Source organism: Physeter macrocephalus, chromosome 3 (assembly GCF_002837175.3).
Source record: "Physeter macrocephalus isolate SW-GA chromosome 3, ASM283717v5, whole genome shotgun sequence".
Taxonomy (NCBI): domain Eukaryota; kingdom Metazoa; phylum Chordata; class Mammalia; order Artiodactyla; family Physeteridae; genus Physeter; species Physeter macrocephalus.
In genome coordinates, this window is record NC_041216.1 from 861,774 (window position 1) to 884,662 (window position 22,889).

The 22,889-nt window shown below is 46.9% G+C and overlaps 1 protein-coding gene across 2 annotated transcripts in view; it reads right to left on the minus strand.

Annotated features, from left to right (window-relative positions):
- KDM4A (lysine demethylase 4A) overlaps nt 1–16,839 on the minus strand; it is a 44,437-nt gene extending 27,598 nt beyond the window's left edge. The window contains exons 1-10 of one of the 2 annotated variants that reach the window (XM_007116610.4): nt 16,732–16,839; nt 13,917–14,093; nt 13,116–13,291; nt 10,583–10,697; nt 8,299–8,492; nt 4,636–4,685; nt 3,810–3,913; nt 3,268–3,405; nt 2,303–2,553; nt 1,000–1,199 (exon numbers count right to left, since the gene is read on the minus strand). In XM_007116610.4, the coding sequence (XP_007116672.1) occupies nt 1,000–1,199; nt 2,303–2,553; nt 3,268–3,405; nt 3,810–3,913; nt 4,636–4,685; nt 8,299–8,492; nt 10,583–10,697; nt 13,116–13,291; nt 13,917–14,054 (1,366 nt within the window). In that variant the 5' untranslated portion in view covers nt 14,055–14,093; nt 16,732–16,839. Of the gene's footprint in view, nt 1–999; nt 1,200–2,302; nt 2,554–3,267; nt 3,406–3,809; nt 3,914–4,635; nt 4,686–6,762; nt 6,953–8,298; nt 8,493–10,582; nt 10,698–13,115; nt 13,292–13,916; nt 14,094–16,731 lie in introns of those variants that run through there. The other variant, XM_024125331.2, reaches the window with a different exon arrangement.
- Between the last annotated feature and the right edge of the window lie 6,050 nt (nt 16,840–22,889).

Consider the following 22,889-nt stretch of genomic DNA (forward strand, 5'->3'; position numbering starts at 1 on the left):
GACCAAGGAACATGGGCAGCAAGTGAGGCCTGGCTCTGAACTCTGACTCCACCACCGACAGGGTCCCTGTGTGATCTGGGGCGAGCTGCTTAGCCTCTCTGGGCCTCCAGTTTCATCCTCTGTAACTTGAGGACACTACCACCTCTCTCCAGGGTTCTTAAATAAGATTGCTGCGTGTAAGGTGGGAGCACAGCCTTGCACACAGCAGACGCTCAGTTAAGTGGCAGCTGTCACTTCCTCAGAAGTCTCCTGCAGCTCAGCAGAAACCCAGAGAAGCCAGGCTAGAAAGACGGCTCAACAGAAGGCAGCAGGGCCCCAGGGTCCAAGTCCATAGTGCTGACTGGCTCTCAGCAGACACTCCAAGGTCCTGTCGACGCAGAGATCCTCCAAGCCTGACCCGAGACTGATACAAGCCCCTTCCTAACACATCTATCCTCAACAACTGTCCTAGTGAACGCTTTCAAACACTGTACTGGACCACACTGTCCTTTCCTAAAATACAAACGGCCTCTCAAGCCTCCCAGTGAGCAAACTCTCAGGCGGCAGGCAGTCCCCACATGGTCTCATCCCATTTCTCAGGTCGCTCCTGTGACACACCCGTCTCCCACCCTTCCCACCCCTTGTTCAAATCACAGGAAATCACTGCCAGCTCCCCAGACAGCTCATGCTTGCACACACCTCCGGGCCTGGGCCCCTGCTCCTCCTATCAGGGAAGACCCTTCTATGTCCCCCCCAGTCTGTCTGCCTGGAAAATCGCTGCTTACTCTGTAAGAGTTAATTCACGGGCACTTCACCAGGCAGAGGGTGGGCGGGGGCCTTTCCCCCACGTTCCTCAGCCGCCCTGGGTGACCCCAACCAAAGCACTTCCCACACTCCAATCACACCATCTGCTCACAGACCCGCCTCCCCTTTGTCACATCTGCGACCCTGCACTGATGTGGCGTCCAACACAGAAAAGAATGATTAGGGCTGTGGGGAAAAATACCATAACCAACTCACCTGGGAAGGTGAGACCATCCTCAACTTGGCGCACGGAGCTGTGGGTGGGCCTCACAGGAGCAAGGGCGGCCTGGCACTCCGCCATATCGTACTGTCCAGAGCCCAGCTCCTCCCTGGGGAAGAGCTCACTCTGACTCACCTCCTGTGGGATTTCAAGACAAACTCGGTGCCTCTTTGTCCCGATACGGTGCTTGGCCAGGCTGCAAGGAGGAGGGCAAACTTTTTAAAAGCCCCAGTATACATCTGCTTACACAAACACCTCCCCACACAACCCAAAATCAACGACCAGAGCCTGCTTCACACTTTGGTGCCACCTGAGACCAGGGACCTCACCTCCCTGAGTCTGTTCCATCAAATGCAAATAGGGATGTCACCACCCGCTTCACAGGTTTGACAAGAGGCTTAAGAAAAGGTGTGCTGAGCACCTGGCAGACTGCCTGGTGTACAGCAGGTCCCCGATAAATGTTCCTCCTTTCTTCCCCACACAGCCCAGGAGAAACTCTCCTGAGGACAGATCCTCTGGCTCAGACACCGAGGACCCTGGCCCCTGCCCTTGCGAGTCTCATTTCCTTCACTACCCTCTCCTTTTCAAAAAGCCCTCAAATGGGGACTTCCGTGGTGGCGCAGTGGTTAAGAATCCGCCTGCCAATGCAGGGGACACGGGTTCGAGCCCTGGTCCGGGAAGATCCCACATGCCACGGAGCAACTAAGTCCAGGCGCCACAACTGAGCCTGCGCTCTAGAGCCCCGCGAGCCACAACTACTGAGCCCGCATGCCACAACTACTGAGCCCATACTCTAGAGCCGGTGCGCCACAACTACTGAAGCCCGCACGCCTCAAGCCCGTGCTCCACAACAAGAGAAGCCACCGCAATGTGAAGCCCGCGCACCGCAACGAAGAGTAACCCCCGCTCGCCACAACTAGAGAAAGCCCGTGCGCGGCAACAATGACCCAACGCAGTCAAAAATAAAAAAATAATAATACATCAATAAATTTATCTTTTAAAAAGCCCTCAAATGGCAATGAGAAAACTGGCTTCTCTGGCTCAGAGGGAGCCATGCCCTCGCACGCATGTGAGCCTTGCTCCGGCAGACCACGGCCCATGTAGAGGTGCTACCACCCTTGGGTGGCAGCCATGAGGAAGGGCCTGAACACCTCACCGAGGATTCTGGGGCCTGTACCAAGAAAAACATTCCCTCAGCTGTGCTTCAACACCCCACTCAGAAGCAGACTCTCGGCAGGCTACGGGAGCTGCCAGACACGCCTCCCTCAGGCAGCTGGGCCCGAGGGCTTGCAGGGTTACCTCCTCTTCAGGTCACCCTCCTCTCCATCCTCAAACCCCTCCATGTCATCCTCCTCCGGGCACTCCTCCTCCTGCCGGGCTCTCAGGGCCAGTTCACACTCCTTGAGAAACTCAGCCGCTTCTGGCGTGGGCAGAGTGTGGTCGATGACAGTGCTGTCCTTCCCAGCTTTCCAGAGTTTGTACCTTTCTGGCTGGAACTTCCTCACAAACACGTCCATGGAGATCTTCACCATGTCCTTTCTGCAGGAGCACTGTCGCAAGGTGCCAGAGGAGCTCCAGGTGAGACGCTTTCCCTGCTCCCCCCCAGCCCCCTCCTCCCATCTCCTCCCTCCGAATGGGAAAGGACACAAGACAGTTTAAGGCTGAATTGTTTGGGTTCACAGGCTGAGGGCAGGCACAACGTCCTTGCAGAGCCTTCACACATGAAAGGAAGCAGGGAAAAAAGGGTGGAGGACACATGGCACTGGGGCGAGTCAACCTGGGCGCTAACTAGGGCGCATGGAGAACGGTTAGAGATGAGGCTCAGCGTTAGACCCTGGATGATCAATGTCCACCTTCCCTCTGCTGTCTATCCAAGCCAGGACCACAGGAGCGAGTCTACTCCCAGCCAAACGTCCAGCCCTGCTGCTTCCCTAATGTAAAAGGAAGCCCTTAAGATTTCTCCTCAACAGAGAATCCCAGAGTGGCTAAAGCAAGAAATAGCACAGTGTGTAGGTGCAGTTTTAATGCTCAATGGACTCAAGCACAGAAACCTCATTTTATACAACTCAGATATGAACAAATCTTTTCAAATTCTTCGTGAACACAAGATGCTGGCACTTTTGCACATTCCCCGCCACTCTGCTTCTGAATTCCAGCAGCTCAAAGAAATGTTCTAATCGCCAGCCAGTGTATCTAAGAAGGTGGGCTGGCTCAACCAGTCATTTTTAGACATGGTTATTGTGAAGGAAACCCAGCGGACTTACCAGCACAGCTTGTTTGCCATACTCGATCCACCGCCGGGTAGCAAAATTAGTGGACTCAGCACAGTTGAAGCCATGGTTAAAGCCAGCATGGTACCCGTAAGGGAAAGTGATCATAAATTCTCCAGCTTCCTGAGTCACCTGAACAAGAGCAAACGGGAAGCAGCTGCAGCAAATGGCAGGCGTCTAGAGACCTGGCAAGTTGCGCTCCAGCTCTGCTACAACTGAGCTTAGTGGCCAGGGATGGGTCACAAAACCACTGGGGACTTGGTGTCTTCTGTGACAAGCAAAGCCTCTACGCATCAGACACCATGACTGTAACTAATGACTCCTCCAGATGACACTGTTCAAGGGGGCTTGACCCTCCTCTGGCACCAGGAAGGGGTAGCCCACTTTTAATGCTTCGAGATCAAACGATGATACAGATTAGCCCTGGCCCAAACCTGGTACAGAGAATCAAGCAGAATAAAGCTCCTCTGTGAAACACACGCCGGAAAGGGTGGTTTCCATGTAAGCCAGGGCTGCTGTGTGCAAAATCCGCTCACCTTGTCAAAGGGAATTCCGTATTTCTTCAGCATTAAAGGAGAAATCAAGGTCATCTTATGGCGGAGAAAAGCCTCACAGCTTTGAGCACTGCCCGGGAAAAAGCCTGTTTAATTGAAAACGGGCACAGTTAATACACAGCCCCACACTGGCTCTGTAACCCTGGAGTCACCTCACACCGTGCATCTCATCTACATGATAAGGAGGATGAATCACCAATGCGATCTCCACAGATTCTTCTAGCTTCAGGTCAATCCTAAGGTTCTACAAAGAACCTCTGGGCTGTCTCCTGTGTAGGCTGTTACATGGGTAATCAACCCCTGTTTGGGGGGTTGCCCCAGGTGCCTCTGTTCTCACAAAGACCTTTGAAACAATTTAGAGCCTTTCTCCATTCACTGGGATCCTCAATCTTTTGTTAGTAACAAACTACAGCACACACGACCCAAGCTCTTGTGAAATAGGCTCTGCAGAGGTACAAATCTATTAGCGTCCACTTAAAAGAACCAAAGCATAAAATTCAAATTTCACTTGATGATTTGGGTTTTTGGCAAAAGAACCAGACCCAATATGACCAATACACTATCCCTGGTCAAATAAACCCATGCATGATAAAACTGAGGCAAACACAGTCTAAGACTTAGTAAGTCCCTTCCCAAGACCAAGTGGGAAAAGGCTCTGATTTTAGTCGCTCTGATATGTAACCTATCTGGCAGTCTGGCTCACTCCCCACACGTGGGCTTGAGAAAGGACCACAGCAAGTGGACACCTTAGAGCAATGAGCGCAGCTCACAGGCAGGTCTGACCCAGCAAGCAGAGCGGACCCCGTACCTTTGGCCAGGCGCTCCAGCCGCTTTCCGTGCTCAGGCGGGACGGAGTACCTGCAAGCACACAGAAGCATTGGCCGCTGAGCAGAGGGGCTCGTCCCCCCTTTCAAAACAGCTTGAAATATCAGACTTTTCAACTTTCCAACCACGAGGACTAGACAGGGATCTGGAGAAATGAAGTATTAGACTGTTTGGGCAGAGGCGGGCACAGCACATGCAGAAGTGTGAGCGATTTTATCTTTTATATTCATTCCTTGAACAAGACATTTATTGAATATTTCTCATGAACCAGGATTTACGGTACACACTCAGTGTTGCTCTCCTTTATAATGTTGTTCATGCAATAAAAGTTAAAAAAAAAAAAAAAAAAAAAAAGGAGGAGGATGGCATTAAAGTGCTCCTGGCAGAGCCTGACAGGCCTAACTGGGATGAGATAGAGGGAGGAAGATGGGAAACGAGGTGACAATGGATCAGGTACCAGAGACCTGGCCCCTATGTGCTGAGCCCATTTTCCTTTGTCTCCACAACCGTGTACTGATTATCCAGTAAGCACTTACACCTCCACCCCCGTGCGTATCTAGACACCATAGGAATTGCCCTTCATTAAAAAACAAACAGAAAAAATAAAAAACACATAGAAGACTATTTAAAACTTTTGCACATCTGTTAAACTTTATATTCGGGAACTCACAGTAAGTCTGATTTACCCTTACAGTGCATTCTAAAGATGATTCTACAACAAAACCTTCCCATCCCAAATAGCTTTATTATGCAGCAAAACAGATGAGGAGCTGAGGAAAATGTCTGTCACCTAAAGGACTCTGTGATCCATCAGGCAACCTTGCACAGAAGTCTCTAAAGGAACCACTTCAGATGACCTAAAGACTGTATACAGCAGCTAGAAAACCTCTTGACCCGAGAACAGGAAGTCCAGTTTCAGGGAACTTCAGAGTAAACATGGTGAAGACACAAAAGCTAGAGTCTAGAAGTCTAGCCACCTAAGGAAGGAACTGGGACAGTAGTTAGGGGGTAATCACAGGCTCAAAAGGGTTTTCCCCCTTCCAAGACTGGAAACTGGAAAGCATCTGACAGAAGAAAAGCAAAGGCCTGGGAAAGGATGCGGCTCAAGATACCGGAAAGGAATGGAGACGGATACGGTTTCCACGACTCCTCATGGCCTGGCCATGGCGTCCCCTCCGGCCTCCTCGCTCCTCCGTCCTCATACACAGCACGCAAACCACAAGGGACTTCCTTCCTCTAGTTACTCAAGACACGGTGCTCGCTCTCAAGTGTCTTTGCACGTGTTGTTACAACCACCCAGACACCCTTCCCTCAGTCCCCCTTCCGAGCCCACCACCACCACGCCCAGCCACGTCCTCATCTGCGAGCTCTCGGCTCAGCAGTCACCTCTTCCAGGGGAGCCTTCTCTAGTCCCCATGCTCACACACCTTCCTGTGTGAGCCTATTACAAACACTGTTCCCCATCAGAGCTTTTCTCCCACTTTCTCTCTCCTGACCAGTCCCCTATCTGTGTGAGGGTGGGCACCTCATCTGCCTTTTGCCTTGCTGAAGGCAGCATCTTCGCTAACATGCTGAGATAGACGGGTGGGTGCAGGAAGAAACGAGAGAGCTTTCTCTGATTTCTCCCCAGCCAGACGGCGGCCTCGGTGGAGAGCAGGGAGCAGACGCTGAGTGGTCCTGCGTCCCCTCGTGAGTCAAGCACACACTGCTGCTCACCAAATATCTTTTCCATGAGGAAAAGAAAGCTTTCTGTCATCTGAAGAAGTGACTCCAGTCTTGGAAGTCTGCCTCTAAGAAATGCCTCAGGCCTGTTCAGAAAAAGAAACCAGACAGCAGTGGGAGAGCCCCCATGGCTCTCGGTCACTCAGGCACCTTTCTGTCTTCATACTGTGGTACTAAGTGCCCGGCCCGCTAACGCCTGCTACTCCAAGGGCAGGGAGAGCACCAGAGCTCAAACAGCGCCTTACTGCTTGAAAGTCGGGACAAAATGTAACACACCAGTCCCACCCTGAGCCTGCCGAACCAGAATCTGCATTTTGCCCAATTCCAAGGTGTTCCCTGGGCACATGAAAGCTGAGAAGCCCCAGTGCCAAGTGCAGGCCGACTTTACCAGGATTTCGGTTCTCCGAAGTGCAGGTAATTGATGCTGTACAGGTCCATGTCTTCGGTGTGCCAGGCAAAGGATGTCTTCCACATGCCGAAGTACAGGTATGGGGTGTTCACACCCTCAATGGTGATCCCGCTCTCCTTTTCCACCAAGTCCAGGATTGTTTTCAGACGGCCAATATTCCACTCATCAACATGCTGCAGAGGAAGTTATACTGAATATAAGCTGAGGCTCTGAACCCACCAATCACAGAGCAGGTCACAAGTGAGCTATCACTCCTAACAAAGATTGGGAATAATGTTGAAACTGCATGGCCCTAAAGACCACAGCACCCCTCACTCGCTGTTCAGAGCTGCCACTGGAACTGACGCCATTATACCTCTGAAGGGCAAACACCAGTCGGTGAACAACACTGTACACTAGTACATGAAAGATGAAAAAGGAGGGACAGCCACCTGGTTCTAAACCCAAGAGGAAGAGTTTGCACAGAAGCTAAAGAAACTTAGGTCAGGACTTCCCTGGTGGTGCGGTGGTTAAGAATCCGCCAGCCAATGCAAGGGACAAGGGTTCGGGCCATGGTCCAGGAAGATCCCACATGCCGCAGAGCAACTAAGCCCGTGCACCACAACTACTGAGCCTGTGCCCTAGAGCCCGCGAGCCACAACTACTGAGCCCACGTGCCACAACTACTGAAGCCCACGCACCTAGAGACCACGCTCCGCTACAAGAGGAGCCACCGCAAAAAGAAGCCCATGCACTGCAACAAAGAGTAGCACTCGCTCACCGCAACTAGAGAGCCCACGCGCAGCAACAAAGACCCAACGCAGCCAAAAATAAATTAATTTTTAAAAAAAGAAAAAGAAAGAAACTTAAGTCAAAAGAGGAAAGTACTCTCAAACCATAAAAAATAGAAAGCATGGGAATCAACTGTACTAATTTGTGACTTATCTAGCCACTATTTCCACTGGGCAGTGTCTTCAGTAGAAGTCTACAATGTTATCCCGAGTTGTAAAGGTCATCGAGAAGCCCACTTCCTATAAGTACGTTCTGGATTTATGCCTACAAGCTTCACTTCCCACCACCCAAAAAAGCTGCCATCAACAAAATTGGAATCCACTTTTTAAACGTCTTCCTTCAAATAATTTACAAAAACAAATTAATCGGAGTGATAATCCCTTCTGTCATCTGAAGAAGTGACTCCAGTCTTGGAAGTCTGCCTCTAAGAAATGCCTCAGGCCTGTTCAGAAAAAGAAACCAGACAGCAGTGGGAGAGCCCCCATGGCTCTCGGTCACTCAGGCACCTTTCTGTCTTCATACTGTGGTACTAAGTGCCCGGCCCGCTAACGCCTGCTACTCCAAGGGCAGGGAGAGCACCAGAGCTCAAACAGCGCCTTACTGCTTGAAAGTCGGGACAAAATGTAACACACCAGTCCCACCCTGAGCCTGCCGAACCAGAATCTGCATTTTGCCCAATTCCAAGGTGTTCCCTGGGCACATGAAAGCTGAGAAGCCCCAGTGCCAAGTGCAGGCCGACTTTACCAGGATTTCGGTTCTCCGAAGTGCAGGTAATTGATGCTGTACAGGTCCATGTCTTCGGTGTGCCAGGCAAAGGATGTCTTCCACATGCCGAAGTACAGGTATGGGGTGTTCACACCCTCAATGGTGATCCCGCTCTCCTTTTCCACCAAGTCCAGGATTGTTTTCAGACGGCCAATATTCCACTCATCAACATGCTGCAGAGGAAGTTATACTGAATATAAGCTGAGGCTCTGAACCCACCAATCACAGAGCAGGTCACAAGTGAGCTATCACTCCTAACAAAGATTGGGAATAATGTTGAAACTGCATGGCCCTAAAGACCACAGCACCCCTCACTCGCTGTTCAGAGCTGCCACTGGAACTGACGCCATTATACCTCTGAAGGGCAAACACCAGTCGGTGAACAACACTGTACACTAGTACATGAAAGATGAAAAAGGAGGGACAGCCACCTGGTTCTAAACCCAAGAGGAAGAGTTTGCACAGAAGCTAAAGAAACTTAGGTCAGGACTTCCCTGGTGGTGCAGTGGTTAAGAATCCGCCAGCCAATGCAAGGGACAAGGGTTCGGGCCATGGTCCAGGAAGATCCCACATGCCGCAGAGCAACTAAGCCCGTGCACCACAACTACTGAGCCTGTGCCCTAGAGCCCGCGAGCCACAACTACTGAGCCCACGTGCCACAACTACTGAAGCCCACGCACCTAGAGACCACGCTCCGCTACAAGAGGAGCCACCGCAAAAAGAAGCCCATGCACTGCAACAAAGAGTAGCACTCGCTCACCGCAACTAGAGAGCCCACGCGCAGCAACAAAGACCCAACGCAGCCAAAAATAAATTAATTTTTAAAAAAAGAAAAAGAAAGAAACTTAAGTCAAAAGAGGAAAGTACTCTCAAACCATAAAAAATAGAAAGCATGGGAATCAACTGTACTAATTTGTGACTTATCTAGCCACTATTTCCACTGGGCAGTGTCTTCAGTAGAAGTCTACAATGTTATCCCGAGTTGTAAAGGTCATCGAGAAGCCCACTTCCTATAAGTACGTTCTGGATTTATGCCTACAAGCTTCACTTCCCACCACCCAAAAAAGCTGCCATCAACAAAATTGGAATCCACTTTTTAAACGTCTTCCTTCAAATAATTTACAAAAACAAATTAATCGGAGTGATAATCCCGAAAACACCCTACAGATTTTTTAATCATCCAAAAAACAGTCCCAAATATTTCTTCCTTGTACCATATCTAAGGCTGTTCTCTATGCCAAAAAGCACTAAATCCTAAGCCAATGCAACTTGTTAAAACCGCTTTTGCTACAGAATCTTGTTTGAGGATTCTGAAAATCTAAATATGTTCCTCTTCTTAAATATATATCCCTTCCATTATATTGGTCAGTGATCTTTTTTCTTTAGAAAACACATTGCCCTCCCACAACATTTCATTTACTGTGATCCCACCCTTTCTAGAACTCATCAGAGCTACCACCCACGGACCCTTCTAACAGCCCTTGCTAAGAACACCATATCGGGCTTCCCTGGTGGCACAGTGGTTGAGAATCTGCCTGCCAATGCAGGGGACACGGGTTCGAGCCCTGGTCTGGGAAGATCCCACATGCCGCGGAGCAACTAGGCCCGTGAGCCACAACTACTGAGCCTGTCCTCCGCAACAAGAGAGGCCACGACAGTGAGAAGGCCCGCGCACTGAGATGAAGAGTGGCCCCCACTCACCGCAACTAGAGAAAGCCCTCACACAGAAACGAAGACCCAACACACCCCAAAATAAATAAATAAATAAATTTAAAAAAAAAAAAAAAAAAAAAAAGAACACCATATCATCCAATTCACATGTAGAGTAGGAGAAATAAAATTCAGTCACATGGGGGCTTCCCTGGTGGCGCAGCGGTTGAGAGTCCGCCTGCCGATGCAGGGGACACGTGTTCGTGCCCCGGTCCGGGAAGATCCCACATGCCGCGGAGCGGCTAGGCCCGTGAGCCCTGGCCGCTGAGCCTGCGCGTCCGGAGCCTGTGCTCCGCAACGGGAGAGGCCACAACAGTGAGAGGCCCGTGTTACCACAAAAAAAGAAAAAAAAAAAAAAAAAAAAATTCAGTCACATGCAAAACTACCCACAATTAAGTGAGCAGAGCCCACCACCTGGTGGTGGGCCATTCCTTTGTCCAGACACCCATTCAGCAAAACAGCTTTTTGGTGCCCACTACATGCTGGGCAGATGAAAATGGTATTAAATTACAAAATCGCAAAAATGCTGCATAGAGATCCCAGGAAGTCTCACCTTTTCATACAGAGTGCCATTCACATCTGCACCATAGATTGGGGGATTGAATGTGAGATTTTTCCAGTATTTCCGTTCAAGCTCTTCAAATTCACTATAGCGTGGGGTACAGTACCTATAAAAAGTTAAAAAAAAAAAAGTGTTAGCCACTTATAAGGGACTAAATACATGAGGCATTATGAACGGCACGAGACACAATCCCCTGTTCCAGGGATAGCAAGACATCTCAAATGAACAAGACATAACCTTGGCCTTCGAGGTTCCAATACAGTACCCAGTAACTCCCTCAACATCCCTTCGTGGGTTCTGGGCCCAAAAAAGGTAACGTACACAAAGATGTAAGCCCATCTTCCTTAAGAATGATATCCTCCACTCTTTCAAGAGACTCTACTATAACTACACACTGCACCCGTCAGGAGTGGCCTGGCCACACAGGGAGAAAATAGGCTTCCAAACTTGTGAGAACCAAGACTGCAAATCCCTTTGTATCCACAGACAACCAAAACCCAGCACATGGAGAGCTGAGGCCCTGGAACAGAATTCACTTCCCTGCACTCTAAGGAAGCGTCTCCAAGCGGGCTCACTTCAGTTGTCACTGCTACATTCCCAGCATCCTATGCAGTGTGGCTAACATTCAACAAATAATCACGCCTGAAAACCAAATATTTTAATAAAAATATAAAATAGTCCTAAAAACATAAAAATAGGTTTTTGCACATCAAATGTTCCATTTAGCAAAATATATGTGTGTATATATGCTCACACACTCAAATACACACACACCCCTATCTATCTATCTATCTATCTATATATATATATATATCTCCTCACATAATACCATTAAAAATATCTGTACTCTTTAGCTCAATAATCACATACTGAAAACTTACTTCCAAAAAAATCTTTCAAAAATTCAAATCACTTAAAAATTACTACGTAATTTAAAAAGAGTAACGTGTAAACCTAATAGGTATTTGAAAATGCACACTATAACTCAAATGGCCAAAAAACATGATAAGGAGTGGAAGACCAAAATGAAACTGTGTGGAGATAATGATATGAGTGGGAAAAAAAAAAAATCTTACTTTAAATACTGTCTTACATTTTGATGTTAAACTAATGAATAATAAAGTTTAGAACTCTCAAGTTCCCTTTAAATACAAATAACTCTACTTCCAACTGATCTGCTTTAAAAGTTTAGGTTTCTACCCTACTGGGTTTTCTTAAAGCTGGGTGACCATATAGACAGAAATCAAAGGTAAGAATTGATTGTATTTCAGATGAAGGGAAAAGACACAGGACCGGCTGATTTAAAAAGAGGTGTCCTGAAAGAAGGTAAGGCCTACCATATGTTGATGAGACAGGAAGAACAACACAGGGGCCTGAGTGAAGCCAACCCGACGTGAAACAAAGCAAGTGTGCTTGGCACGGCGCAGAGCTAGGAAGCAGACATGAACACGGCACAGCCTCTCATCTGCAGAGCATGGCACACTTCTTCAACAGGCTTTTACACAGATTCTCTCATTAGACAGCAGGTTGGCCAGCAATAGAGATGCTTTAAGAGTTAGGCTGCCAATAAAATTGGAAGCCCACATTTAGAACTGTGCTATGTCAAAGGAAAAGAAGGCAGAGCACAGACGGAGAAAGAGCGCGACCTGAAGTGAGATGATAAAGCGCTCCAAGTGTGAAGCCTGGGAAGCTGAGGCTCTACTCCGAGCCTCCATGGCAGAGCCGCAAAAACGTCTGGCTGAAACTAAGATACGTGTGGACCAAAAAGGCTCAGGAGAAGAGGCAACGGGGAGGGAGGAATCCCTTGTGGAGCCACAAAATGAAGAAGTAACAAGGGAAGGGAGAAGATCCAAGCAAGAGGATTAAGAAGGACTAGTCAGAGCAACAACGAGGGGAACACACAACTAATTCTCTGTAAATCTGATGTAATGAGAGTAAAATATTAAAAACAGCAGAGGAAAACAACTGAAAACAGCAGGCCTAAACAAAGATGTTTCCCACAGAGACAAAGTACAGACGATGATGGAGTGATAGAAAACAGCAACCAGCCTGGTAGTTCACTCACATTTGGTTAATGTCACAAAGGAAATGAGATAGCATCTGTAAAGGTAGTGAGGAGTTTGACATGATTAAAGACAGGAGGACCCAGAAGGAAGAGATTAACTTAAACTACGAAGGCCACTTTTTGATAAGTGGGTGGTATCAATACATCCGGCCAACGCTCCTCTTGAACCAACTCCAAGTTTCCCCTCTGCAACCCTGCAAATTATTAGAGTCAGAAAATGATCCTACTTTTGAAGGAAAAACAATGGGATTACTTTATGTAAAAATATGTACAAGTTTAGACTGTGACTGTGTACCGAGATGAGGAACGCTTCCGTGTAAAGAGCGGACAGAGAGACAGACGCTAGAGGTGAGGAAACTGTTCTTCAGTGGGATGGCAGCAGTCCTGGAGACTGCTTTGCACATGAGATATTAGGTCCCAGATGCTAGGACAGGTGGGAAGGAACGTGTTTTCACTCACTTATCGCTATTGGCTATCTTGCGGAACTCTCGAACAGTCATGGCTTTCTTCTGTATGTTGTACTGAGTAAAGAGGCCAGACTGCCCAGTCACCAGCTGCTGGATGGGAGCAGGAATGACCAGGTCATCAATATCATCATAGGACGCTCGTGGCTTCCACTCCTTTGGAGGAACAACCTGTAGGGAACACAAGAAACAAAGAGATCAGAAACCTGACAAGCTGGTCAGAGTCCAAGAAGTGTGCAGGCCAACAGCCGATTCTACTAAAAAGTCACATGGATTTAACCATGCTCACCCAAACACGGCAAGTCACACTGTCATGCTAGCCCTGATCCAGTTCTGCTATCAACTAGCTGCCTAGTTGCAATGATCTAAGGTACGGAATTCTCAGCCTCAGAATCTTATCTGGGCACCAAGACAGGAGGTTGAAGAGTTGATTCTCTCTCAGTCTAAAAGAAAGTTCACATGGGAAGCCAAATTACTATCAGAGCGCTGGATGAGACCAAAACCGAGAACGAGAGAAGTTGGATTGATGAAAACACCCTTCTCCACCAAGAGATGGAAGCACCACGGCAGCTGGCCCTGGGACACTGCTCTCTTCCTCCCTTTTAAACATTCTAAGCGGCTCTTCTCCAACCTAAAAAGAGATACTTCAAATGTTAACGAAAGGAATTAACTTGTAAATAGGACAGCAAATATTCAACTACCACCAAGCCTGCCTTTCAGTAAAACTCGGTTCTTCCAGCCTTCATTTAGCAAAAATCTTACTGCCACCCTGAGTCCCAAAGGCCCCGTCCCCCACCTTAGCCAGCCCAGCCCGATGAGCTCCTTGGGATTCAATGTAGGCAATATAACGACTGAAGTTCCGGAACTCCTCCATAGTCGGGTAAAAGGTCATTATCCGAGCACTGGGATTCAAGGTTTCAGATTCAGAAGCCATTTTCCCTCCTTTTTGAGGTCACTTTGGTCAGGCAGGAATCTGAAGAAATACATTAAGAACATAAAATTATATAAAATGTGGGCTTCCCTGGCGGCGCAATGGTTAAGAATCCGCCTGCCGATGCACGGAACACAGGTTCGAGCCCTGGTCTGGGAAGATCCCACATGCAGCGGAGCAACTAAGCCTGTGCGCCACAACTACTGAGTCTGCGCTCTAGAGTCCGCAAGCCACAGCTACGGAAGCCCGCGTGCCTAGAGCCCGTGCTCCGCAACAACAGAAACCACTGCAATGAGAAGCCCGCACACTGCAATGAAGAGTAGCCCCCGCTCACCGCCACTAGAGAAAGCCCATGCGCAGCAACAAAGACCCAATGCAACCAAAAAAAATATATTTTTTAAATGTTTAAAAAATTATATAAAATGTAATTAAGATTGAATGCTGGAAACGTCAGTGCTGAAATAGTAAAAGATGAAGAAATTCTGAAGCAGCAGTAAGACCTCACACCTGGAATCTGCCTCTAGGCAGGTCATTTAAATAAGTAAGACACACTGGGACAGAAAAGGTTCTGTCTAAAGGATTCTAATGTACAAAATTGCCTGTATTTAAACCTCACTTACATGGAGACATTGTTTCAGCTAAAAAAGGGAAACTATAATTATTTAGTTCTTGGTCTCATCTAACAAAGCAGCTGCCCCGCCCATATTTTACCCTTCTCTTTTCAGCTGCTCCCTTACACCTCGCTAACTGTTTCTAAGTATTAAACTTAATATACTACAACCAGATTTTTTTTTAATAAAAATCAATCTATGGGCTCCCTTCTAGGGCAAAGCTTTAAAACAGGATTCTAGATTCCTAAGAAAAGTTAGTTGGCTACCAGATTACAAAGTTTAAGGGTTAAAGAGTACCCTGATATGAGTAGCCTGAGCTATGATTTTTAAAACCCTAAAGTGAAATTATTCTCATATCTAAACCAAAATGCAGTTTCAGCACTGCTATACGAAGCTAGAGATTAGTTCAATTGCACTGTACCCAGAACTCAAAGGACAAAATTTAAACAGGCAATAAACTGGCAATAAAGGGCAAACTTCATAACTGACTGGAGGTGAAATAAATACTACTTTGTTTTTAGATGAGGCCTTCACTTAAGTGGGTGCATCCCCATTGCCTGGTAACACAATAGACTATTTTGACTGAATAAGAATCAAGCACACCCAGCTAAAAGAAGCCAGTTTAGAAGCAAAAACCGTATGTCCTTTTCTTTACTCAACTTCCCCAAATCTGGGTCCCAAAGCCATGGCAGTTCAGCTCCAAGAGTCCCTTTGAGAGCTGGAGCGATCAGAAGGGAGGAAACTGTGTCCAACCTACCAACAATCTAGTAAAAGGTTGGGAAGACAGCATGGAATAGAACTGTCTTAGGTAGGAGAGAAGACAAGTCCCAGTACCCACATCTCTCCTGCTTCCGTTTCACTAAAAATAAAGTGCGTTCCTGGCCTGGTGCTTTCCTGCACCTCGTCAAACTTTGTATGGCAGATATACTGTAAGCCCTGTTTTACATACCACGAAATTTATCCACAGTCCTGCAATGTGCTCCTAGTGCTCCTTCCGTTACTCTGTGCTGCCTATAGCATAATCTCCACTTAGTCTAAGCCCTTTGCAAGGGCAGATCCAAGTGTAGAGGAACCTAAAGTTCTATGCAATCTTGAAGACCCTCTTTAAAAAAAAGAATACAAAATATCTTACTCTTGCAAATTTTATAAAGACACATAATCATGTGAACACAGTGTTAGGGCCCATCGTAGGGCCTCCAAAACCCCTAATGGGGCTTCATCTGCCTCTGGCCTTATTCATCTTTGTAAGCCTAGAACCTAGAACAATGCACGGCACAGAGTAGGCACTCAGTAACTGTTGAGTAACTGATTTCTTTGCTCTTACCTCAATTGCTCATTCCTTTTCTTCTACCCTAGGATTCCCTTCCCTCAATCTATTCCCTGGGGAAAGTTCCCGTTCCCTGACACTTTCCTCCCCACCACCCAGCAACAAAGCCTACTGGTTTAAGAGTGCACTGCCCCGGAGTTAAAACAACTCTGAATACAGATCCAGTCTCTGCCATTTATTAGCTGTGTGACCTTGGCTGTGTAAGCTGCCCCAGTCTCAGTTTCTCCTCCTGTAAAATGGGGATCCCAACCTCCTTGCCCTGCAGGGTTGCTGTGATTAACTCAGATGATGCAAGCGAAACGCTAAGCACTAGGCCGGGTACTTATCAACTCAATAAAGGGAGCTGTTGCTAACAACCACCTCAAACTCCCGCCCCCTCCCCTCGCAGATGCTCCTGCGGGTATCGCTCCCAAGGTAGCCCCCCTCTCCCAAGGTCTCCGAAGCTCACCGCGTAGACGCCTGGCCCCTCCCGGCCCCGCCGCCTAGGCGAGTGAGTCCGGGCCGCAGGAAGAAGAAAATAAGGCCCAGTAGACCCGCCCACTCTTCCCGACGTCCATTGGCTATAAGAGATTGGAAAGGGCCAATCTCAGGACCCATTTCAGAAGCGCCTGCTCCCATTGACCGAGAACCATGCCTATCACTGACCGCTGAAGGCCGCCCTCTGCCCCTCCCCCACAAGAGCTCACGGTCACGGCTACAGAAGCAACAAACCTAAAGGATTCAAAAACAATCTGGTTCTTACTTAAAGCCCACTGCCCCGGCAGGGCTAAGGCCCGACTTCTGCTGTCTCCACTAGCCGATCCCACTGCTTTTCCAGCCGGCGAAGGACGAAGCTCCGCCTCCTCTAAAGTAGGCCTCTGCGCAGTCGCACAGCGCTCCACAGAGTCAACCAATCCAGGGGCTGCTAGAAGCCTGCAAACAGCCAATGAACGCGCTCTGCAGCCGCCCCAAAGTACTGGCACATCAATCGGCTCAGCCTATGAGCGCCCGCTAGGGCTGTTGCCAGGAGGAAACGCTGTACCACTCGCGACCGCGGCCACTGAGCATCTCTGCTGAATCGCAGAACTGGCCAATCGCAGGCGGGCTTCTGGCCGCTCGTAGCTAATCTGGATTAAAAGAGTTGAGTGCCTAGAAATGGGCTAGTTGGCCAGGGTAAAGGCACTGATGAGGTCGTGGTAGGATGTTTCTAACGAAAGGGTGGGGACAGTCTTCTGCGGGGTGAGTAGAACCCTTACCTAAGGTAAAAGTGCGCTGGGGGGCTTCCCTGGTGGCGCAGTGTTGAGAGTCCGCCTGCCGATGCAAGGGACACGGGTTCGTCCCCCGGTCCGGGAAGATCCCACATGCCGCGGAGCGGCTAGGCCTGTGAGGCATGGCCGCTGAGCCTGCGCGTCCGGAGCCTGTGCTCCGCAACGGGAGAGGCCACAACAGTGAGAGGCCCGCGTACCGCAAACAAAACAAAACAAAAAAAACAACAACCAGTGCGTTGGGGACCCTTAGGGGTGGCTTCCGAGGTCAAGGAGTTCCTGATAAAGTGACCAACCTGTCCCAGATTGCCCAGTACTGTCTCGGTTTTTAAAACGCAAAAAGTCCCGTGTCTTGGGAACCCCCTCACTTGCCGGCAAACCGGGACATTTCTTGAAAGGAGCAGTTCCTAAGGGGAAAGGAGCTCTGTGGGTCATTAGGACAAGTCTTGAGGGGGGATGTCCTTAGGGTCATTAAAAAGCAGTTCCTCCGTGAGTAGGGATTTGGGGGTCATTAGGAGCAGCTCTTGAGGTAGGGGGGAGAAGATCCTGGAAGTCATTAGACACACTTTTGGCGGGTGAGGGGGTTCCTGGAAGTCATTAGGAACTGTTCCTGAGAGGTAGTGAGTCGCCCTACGGAGCACCCAGATTGTCAAGGGTGCTGGGGAAGGAAGCAGACAGGACACTCTGATAGGTCAGAGAGAAAAGTAGAATACCCTCAACCTGAGTCATGAAAGATGTACAAAGTTACTCCCAGATGAGTAGTGCTGTGGTGCACTGTAAAGAGCTATGGAGGGACTTCCCTGGTGGTTCAGTGGCTAAGAGTCTGCATTCCCAGTGCAGGGGGCCCCGGTTCCATCCCTGGTCAGGGAACTAGATCCCACATGCCGCAGAGTTCTCATGCCGCAACTAAAGATCCCATGTGCCGCAACTAAGACCCGCCGCAGCCAAATAAATAAATAAATAATTTTAAAAAGAGCTATGGAGTCAGATCTTGTTCAAAACCAGTCGCTCCTCTAAGTTTGGGTTTTCCCACGAGTAAAAAGGAAAACATAGTACCTGCCTTGTAGGATTGTTGTAAAGATGAGAGTTAATATATGTTGGTAAAAAGGATGGTATTACATAGAATGGAATGGACATAAAACAACTGTGATTTATACCCTGGGGCTGGGCACATGCTGCCCCCCCTCCCGCCCCCCAAAGAAAGCATGGTTCTGTTTCAAAAAAGACAAGAGAAGGACTGTTGGGTAGGCAACCAATAGTCTTTCACAACAATTATAAAGGTTTTCTCTCTTGACCTAGGAAGGTAATAAATTAGATAACAGATTATATTGCTTAGCTCAGAAAATTGCTAAGAGAATGGCTGAAGAATCCAACCTGGCGTATACATAACAAGGAAAATCACCCCAAATCACCCACCACTCTCCTCAATGAGGTGCTGTAGCCTGCCTCACTGACTGTCCTGGGCATGAATACAGTGGCTAGCACTGCTGTCACTACCAGCTACTCCAGGAATTTAATCTTATTACATTTCCCACTGCTGCCGAAAAGGATTTTCCAGGATCGCTCTTACTTTGTATCACTAGCTTCCAGTTGGTGTGTGCACATGATTGGTGGAAGCTAGATCCAATTCTCTTGATATCCTCCCGCATTTATGACCAGTTTATCTTAGTCACCCTTTTAGCTCATCTTTCCTTTCCCACCCCTTAAATGTTCGCATTTGAAGCAAAACTAATCTATGGTGAAAGAAGTCCGAGTTGGGTTTACCTTCGGGTGGGAACAGGGAACGATAGGGGGTAATATAAGGAATGTGTCCGGGGTGTTAGTAATGTTCTGTTTCTTGATCTGGATGGTGGTTATTACACTGGTGTGTTCACATTGCTTTGAGCTGTACACTTATAAGTTGTGCATAACATTCCATGAATACAATACCTTAATTTTTAAAATTAAATTACAAAATTAATTTTAAAAAGCAAATTATTTTTTAAAAGAAAAAAATATATATTGATGTCTTCATGGCTCTCTGTCCTGGTTTCTAGTGTTTAGGTGTTTCTGGTTTCACAACTCTAGCAGTATGACCTAGGGCAAGTTATTTAACTTCTCTAATCCTCAGTTATAGCTAAAATTGGAATAGCACTTCCCTTTCTTGGTTGTGAAAACTGAATGAGATAATGCAGACAGAGCACTTAGAAGTCAAATTGGCAGGTAGTAAGTGCTTAGTAAATGTTAGCTGTGAAGGTGGATTATGATGATGGTGTAATGATACAAAGTACTTAGCATAAAGCCTGAAACCAGAGCTCAATACACTTTCACTCTCAGGCTTCACTCATATGTGCACACTGATGATACCCATTCTGTGCTCCAGTAAAGTCTTCTCCCCTGAGTTCAGATCCATACATCGTCCTATCTCTGGACACCGCCCCCTCACCACCTGGGTGGCCTACAGGTACCTAAAACCCACATGCCCAATAAATAACTAATCTATTCACTCCATAAATGAGCTCCACCTCCTAGGTCTCCTATCTTAGTGGGGCAGCCATCCACTGGATCACCTAAACAAAAAAAAAAAAAGCAAGCCAGAAACCAGTATGCAACTAGGGATTCCTTGATACGGTCCATCACTTTACCCATACAAAGTTCCACGAAACAAGTGCTTTACGAATGCCTGGATTTGTTTACATGCCCATCTTCCTCCATGAGACAAAAATCTGTCAAGAGGATCACTTCGATCTTATTGGTGGTATCATTTAGGAATGTGTTCCACTGCCAGAAATAGAAAACCCTAGCAACAGTGGCTTAAACAAATACAAAGTTATTTTTCTCAAATGTAATAAGTCTGAAGGGGGCATTTATTGGCATTGGCTCAGTGCTCCACAAAGTCACCAAAGATACAGGCTCCTTCCATCTTTCTCCATCATACTTCACAACCTGGCTTTCACCCTCATGTGTGCACCTCATGATCATAAGGTGAGTGCTGAAGCTCCAGACATCCTGCCCACATTCATGGGGATATGGAGGAAAGGGACAGTATCAGCAGCACCTGTTACTCCTATCAGACCCAGCAAAAAGTCTCTCAGAATCTGTCCACCTACCAGTAATGAGTGGAACAGAAGTATCCCTGCTTTCATGGTGTTTACAATCTAACGATGGAGACAGACATGAAATAAGTGTTCACACAAATAAATAAAATCACAAAAGTTGTGCTTGCTACAAAGGAAAAAAAGAGGGGAGAACAACTTTTAAAGTGACTTGCTAGCACCGGTGGTAGGATTTGGACATTAAACTGTCATTGTGGCATAAAGCTCATGGCATGCTTGTGCTAGCTCAAGGGTTCTTTCCTGGAGCTTCACTTCATCTGGCACCCAGCACAGTGCCTAGCACATAGTAGTCATTACATCAGTAATAATAGTGGCAATAACATTAGCTTAAAAAGTTAACTACATTTATTGAGCACCTACTATGTTCCAAACATTATGCTAAATGCTTTATAAACACAAAAATTGTTTACATTGTCATTAATATTTTTCTTTTTATAAAAACTTTTTATAGGTGTATAATTTATATACCATAAAATCTGTCTACTTCAAGGGTATAATTGAAGGATTTTTAATAAATTTACCAAGTCATGCAGCCATCAACCAATCCAGTTTTAGAACATTTCCATCACCTCAGTGAAATCTATCACCTCAACAAGGTCCCTCATGTCAGTTACAGTCACTCTCTATCCCCATTCCCAGCCCCAGACAACCATTCATCTACTTCGTGTCCATATAGATTGGCCTTTTCCAGACATTTCATTTAAATAGAACCATACAGTAGATGGTCTTTTGTGTCTGGCTTTTTTCACTTAGCACAATGTTTTTGAGATTCATCCATGCTATAGCATGTATCAGTATTTCATTCCTTTTTAATACTGAATAGTATCCTTTTGTAGTACTGATTGACATTTGGGTTGTTTCCCACCTTTTGGCAACTATGAATAGGGATTCTGTCAACATTTATGTGTTAGCTTTCATGTGAATGTATCTTTTCATTTCTCTTGGATAGATAATTAGGAGTGGAATTTCTGTGTCTTAAGGTAAATTCCTGGTTATCTTTTTCAGAAACTGCCAAACTGTTTTCCAAAGTGGCCATACCATTTCACATTCCCATCATCCCTTTCTCCACATCCTTGCCAACATTTGTTACTGTCTTTCTGATTATAGCCATTCTAGTGGGTGTGAAGTGGTATCTCATGGGGATTTTAATTTGCATTTCCCTGATGACAAACAATGTTGAGTGTCTTTTTGTATGCTTATTAGCCATTCACATATCTTCTTTGGTGAAATGTCTATTCAAATATTTTGACCATTTTTTTAATTGGGTTGTTTGTCTTAATAGTGAGTTGTAAGAATTCTTTATATATTCTAGATACAAGTCCTTTATCAGATATAGGCTTTGTAAGTGTCTCCTTTCATTCTGCGGCTTGTCTTTTCATTTTAATAGTGTCTTTGGAAGCACAAGAGTTTTTCAGTTTGATGAAGTCTAATTTATCAATTTTTTTCTTTTGTGAATTGTGCTTTTGGTGCATTGACATTAACATATAGTTCTGTCCTGCCTCCAAAATTTACCCAGAACCCAGCACTTCCCTCCGCCTCCATTGTCACCACCTGATCCAAGCCACCATCAGCTATAGCCTGACCAGGATAATTCCTGCTTCTACCGGGCCCCCTGCAGTCTGCTCAACACTCAGCAGGTAGAGTGATTCTTTAATACTAGATGCCAGATCATGTTACTCCTCCTCTTAAAACCATCAAATGACTTCGCATCTCATTCTGGAGAGAAGCCAAGTCCTCATAATGGCCTACATTCTTCCCCCACCCCCATCCCTGTATAGCTCCTCCCCCAGCTCTCTGCTCCAGTTTCCTGCTCCCCTAAGTCTGAATGGCTTGTTCCCTCACCGGCTTCAGGGCCTTGCTGATATGTCACCTCCTCAGTGAAGCTTTTCGGGACCACCACTACATGCTTAATTTATTTGCTCTATTTATTTTTCTATTATTTAATTCTCCCCATTAGAATATCTGCCTCCATGGGGGCAGGGATCTGTGTTTTGTTCACCAAGATCCTCAGCACCTTATAGCTGAGGAAACTGGGAGGCAGGGAGGTTAAGAAACCTGAAACAAACACTGAGCCTGAGAATATTTGTCGAATAAATGAATGAATGATGAACTGAATGAGTAAACGAACAGGAAGGACTATGTTTGTATGTTAATGATGCCTTTGGTGTTCACCTCTGGGTCAGTCACATTCCAACCCTTGCCTCTGGACACTAGCTGCTGAATGTAAACATTTTTCTCCAGAGCTTTGGGAGGCTCTACACAAAGGGCCTGATACTAGTTGCCCAGGAAAGAAGCCATGATCCGTAAGCACTGGAAACAGATTGACGCAGCCTGACCTGCTCAACCTGGATCACTGGGGTGTGGGTGCGGGGGATCTTCTGCAGCCAGTTCAGTCCACGTACATAGGAAGAGAATCCAGCCTCACAATTCAGCCTTGCAGACAAAGTCAATTGGAAAGACCAGGGCCTTCTAGCCTATGAAATATAAAAATACAAATATAAAAATGCTCCAAGGCAGACACACACGTACCCACAAATACACCCTGGATTTCTACATTTAAC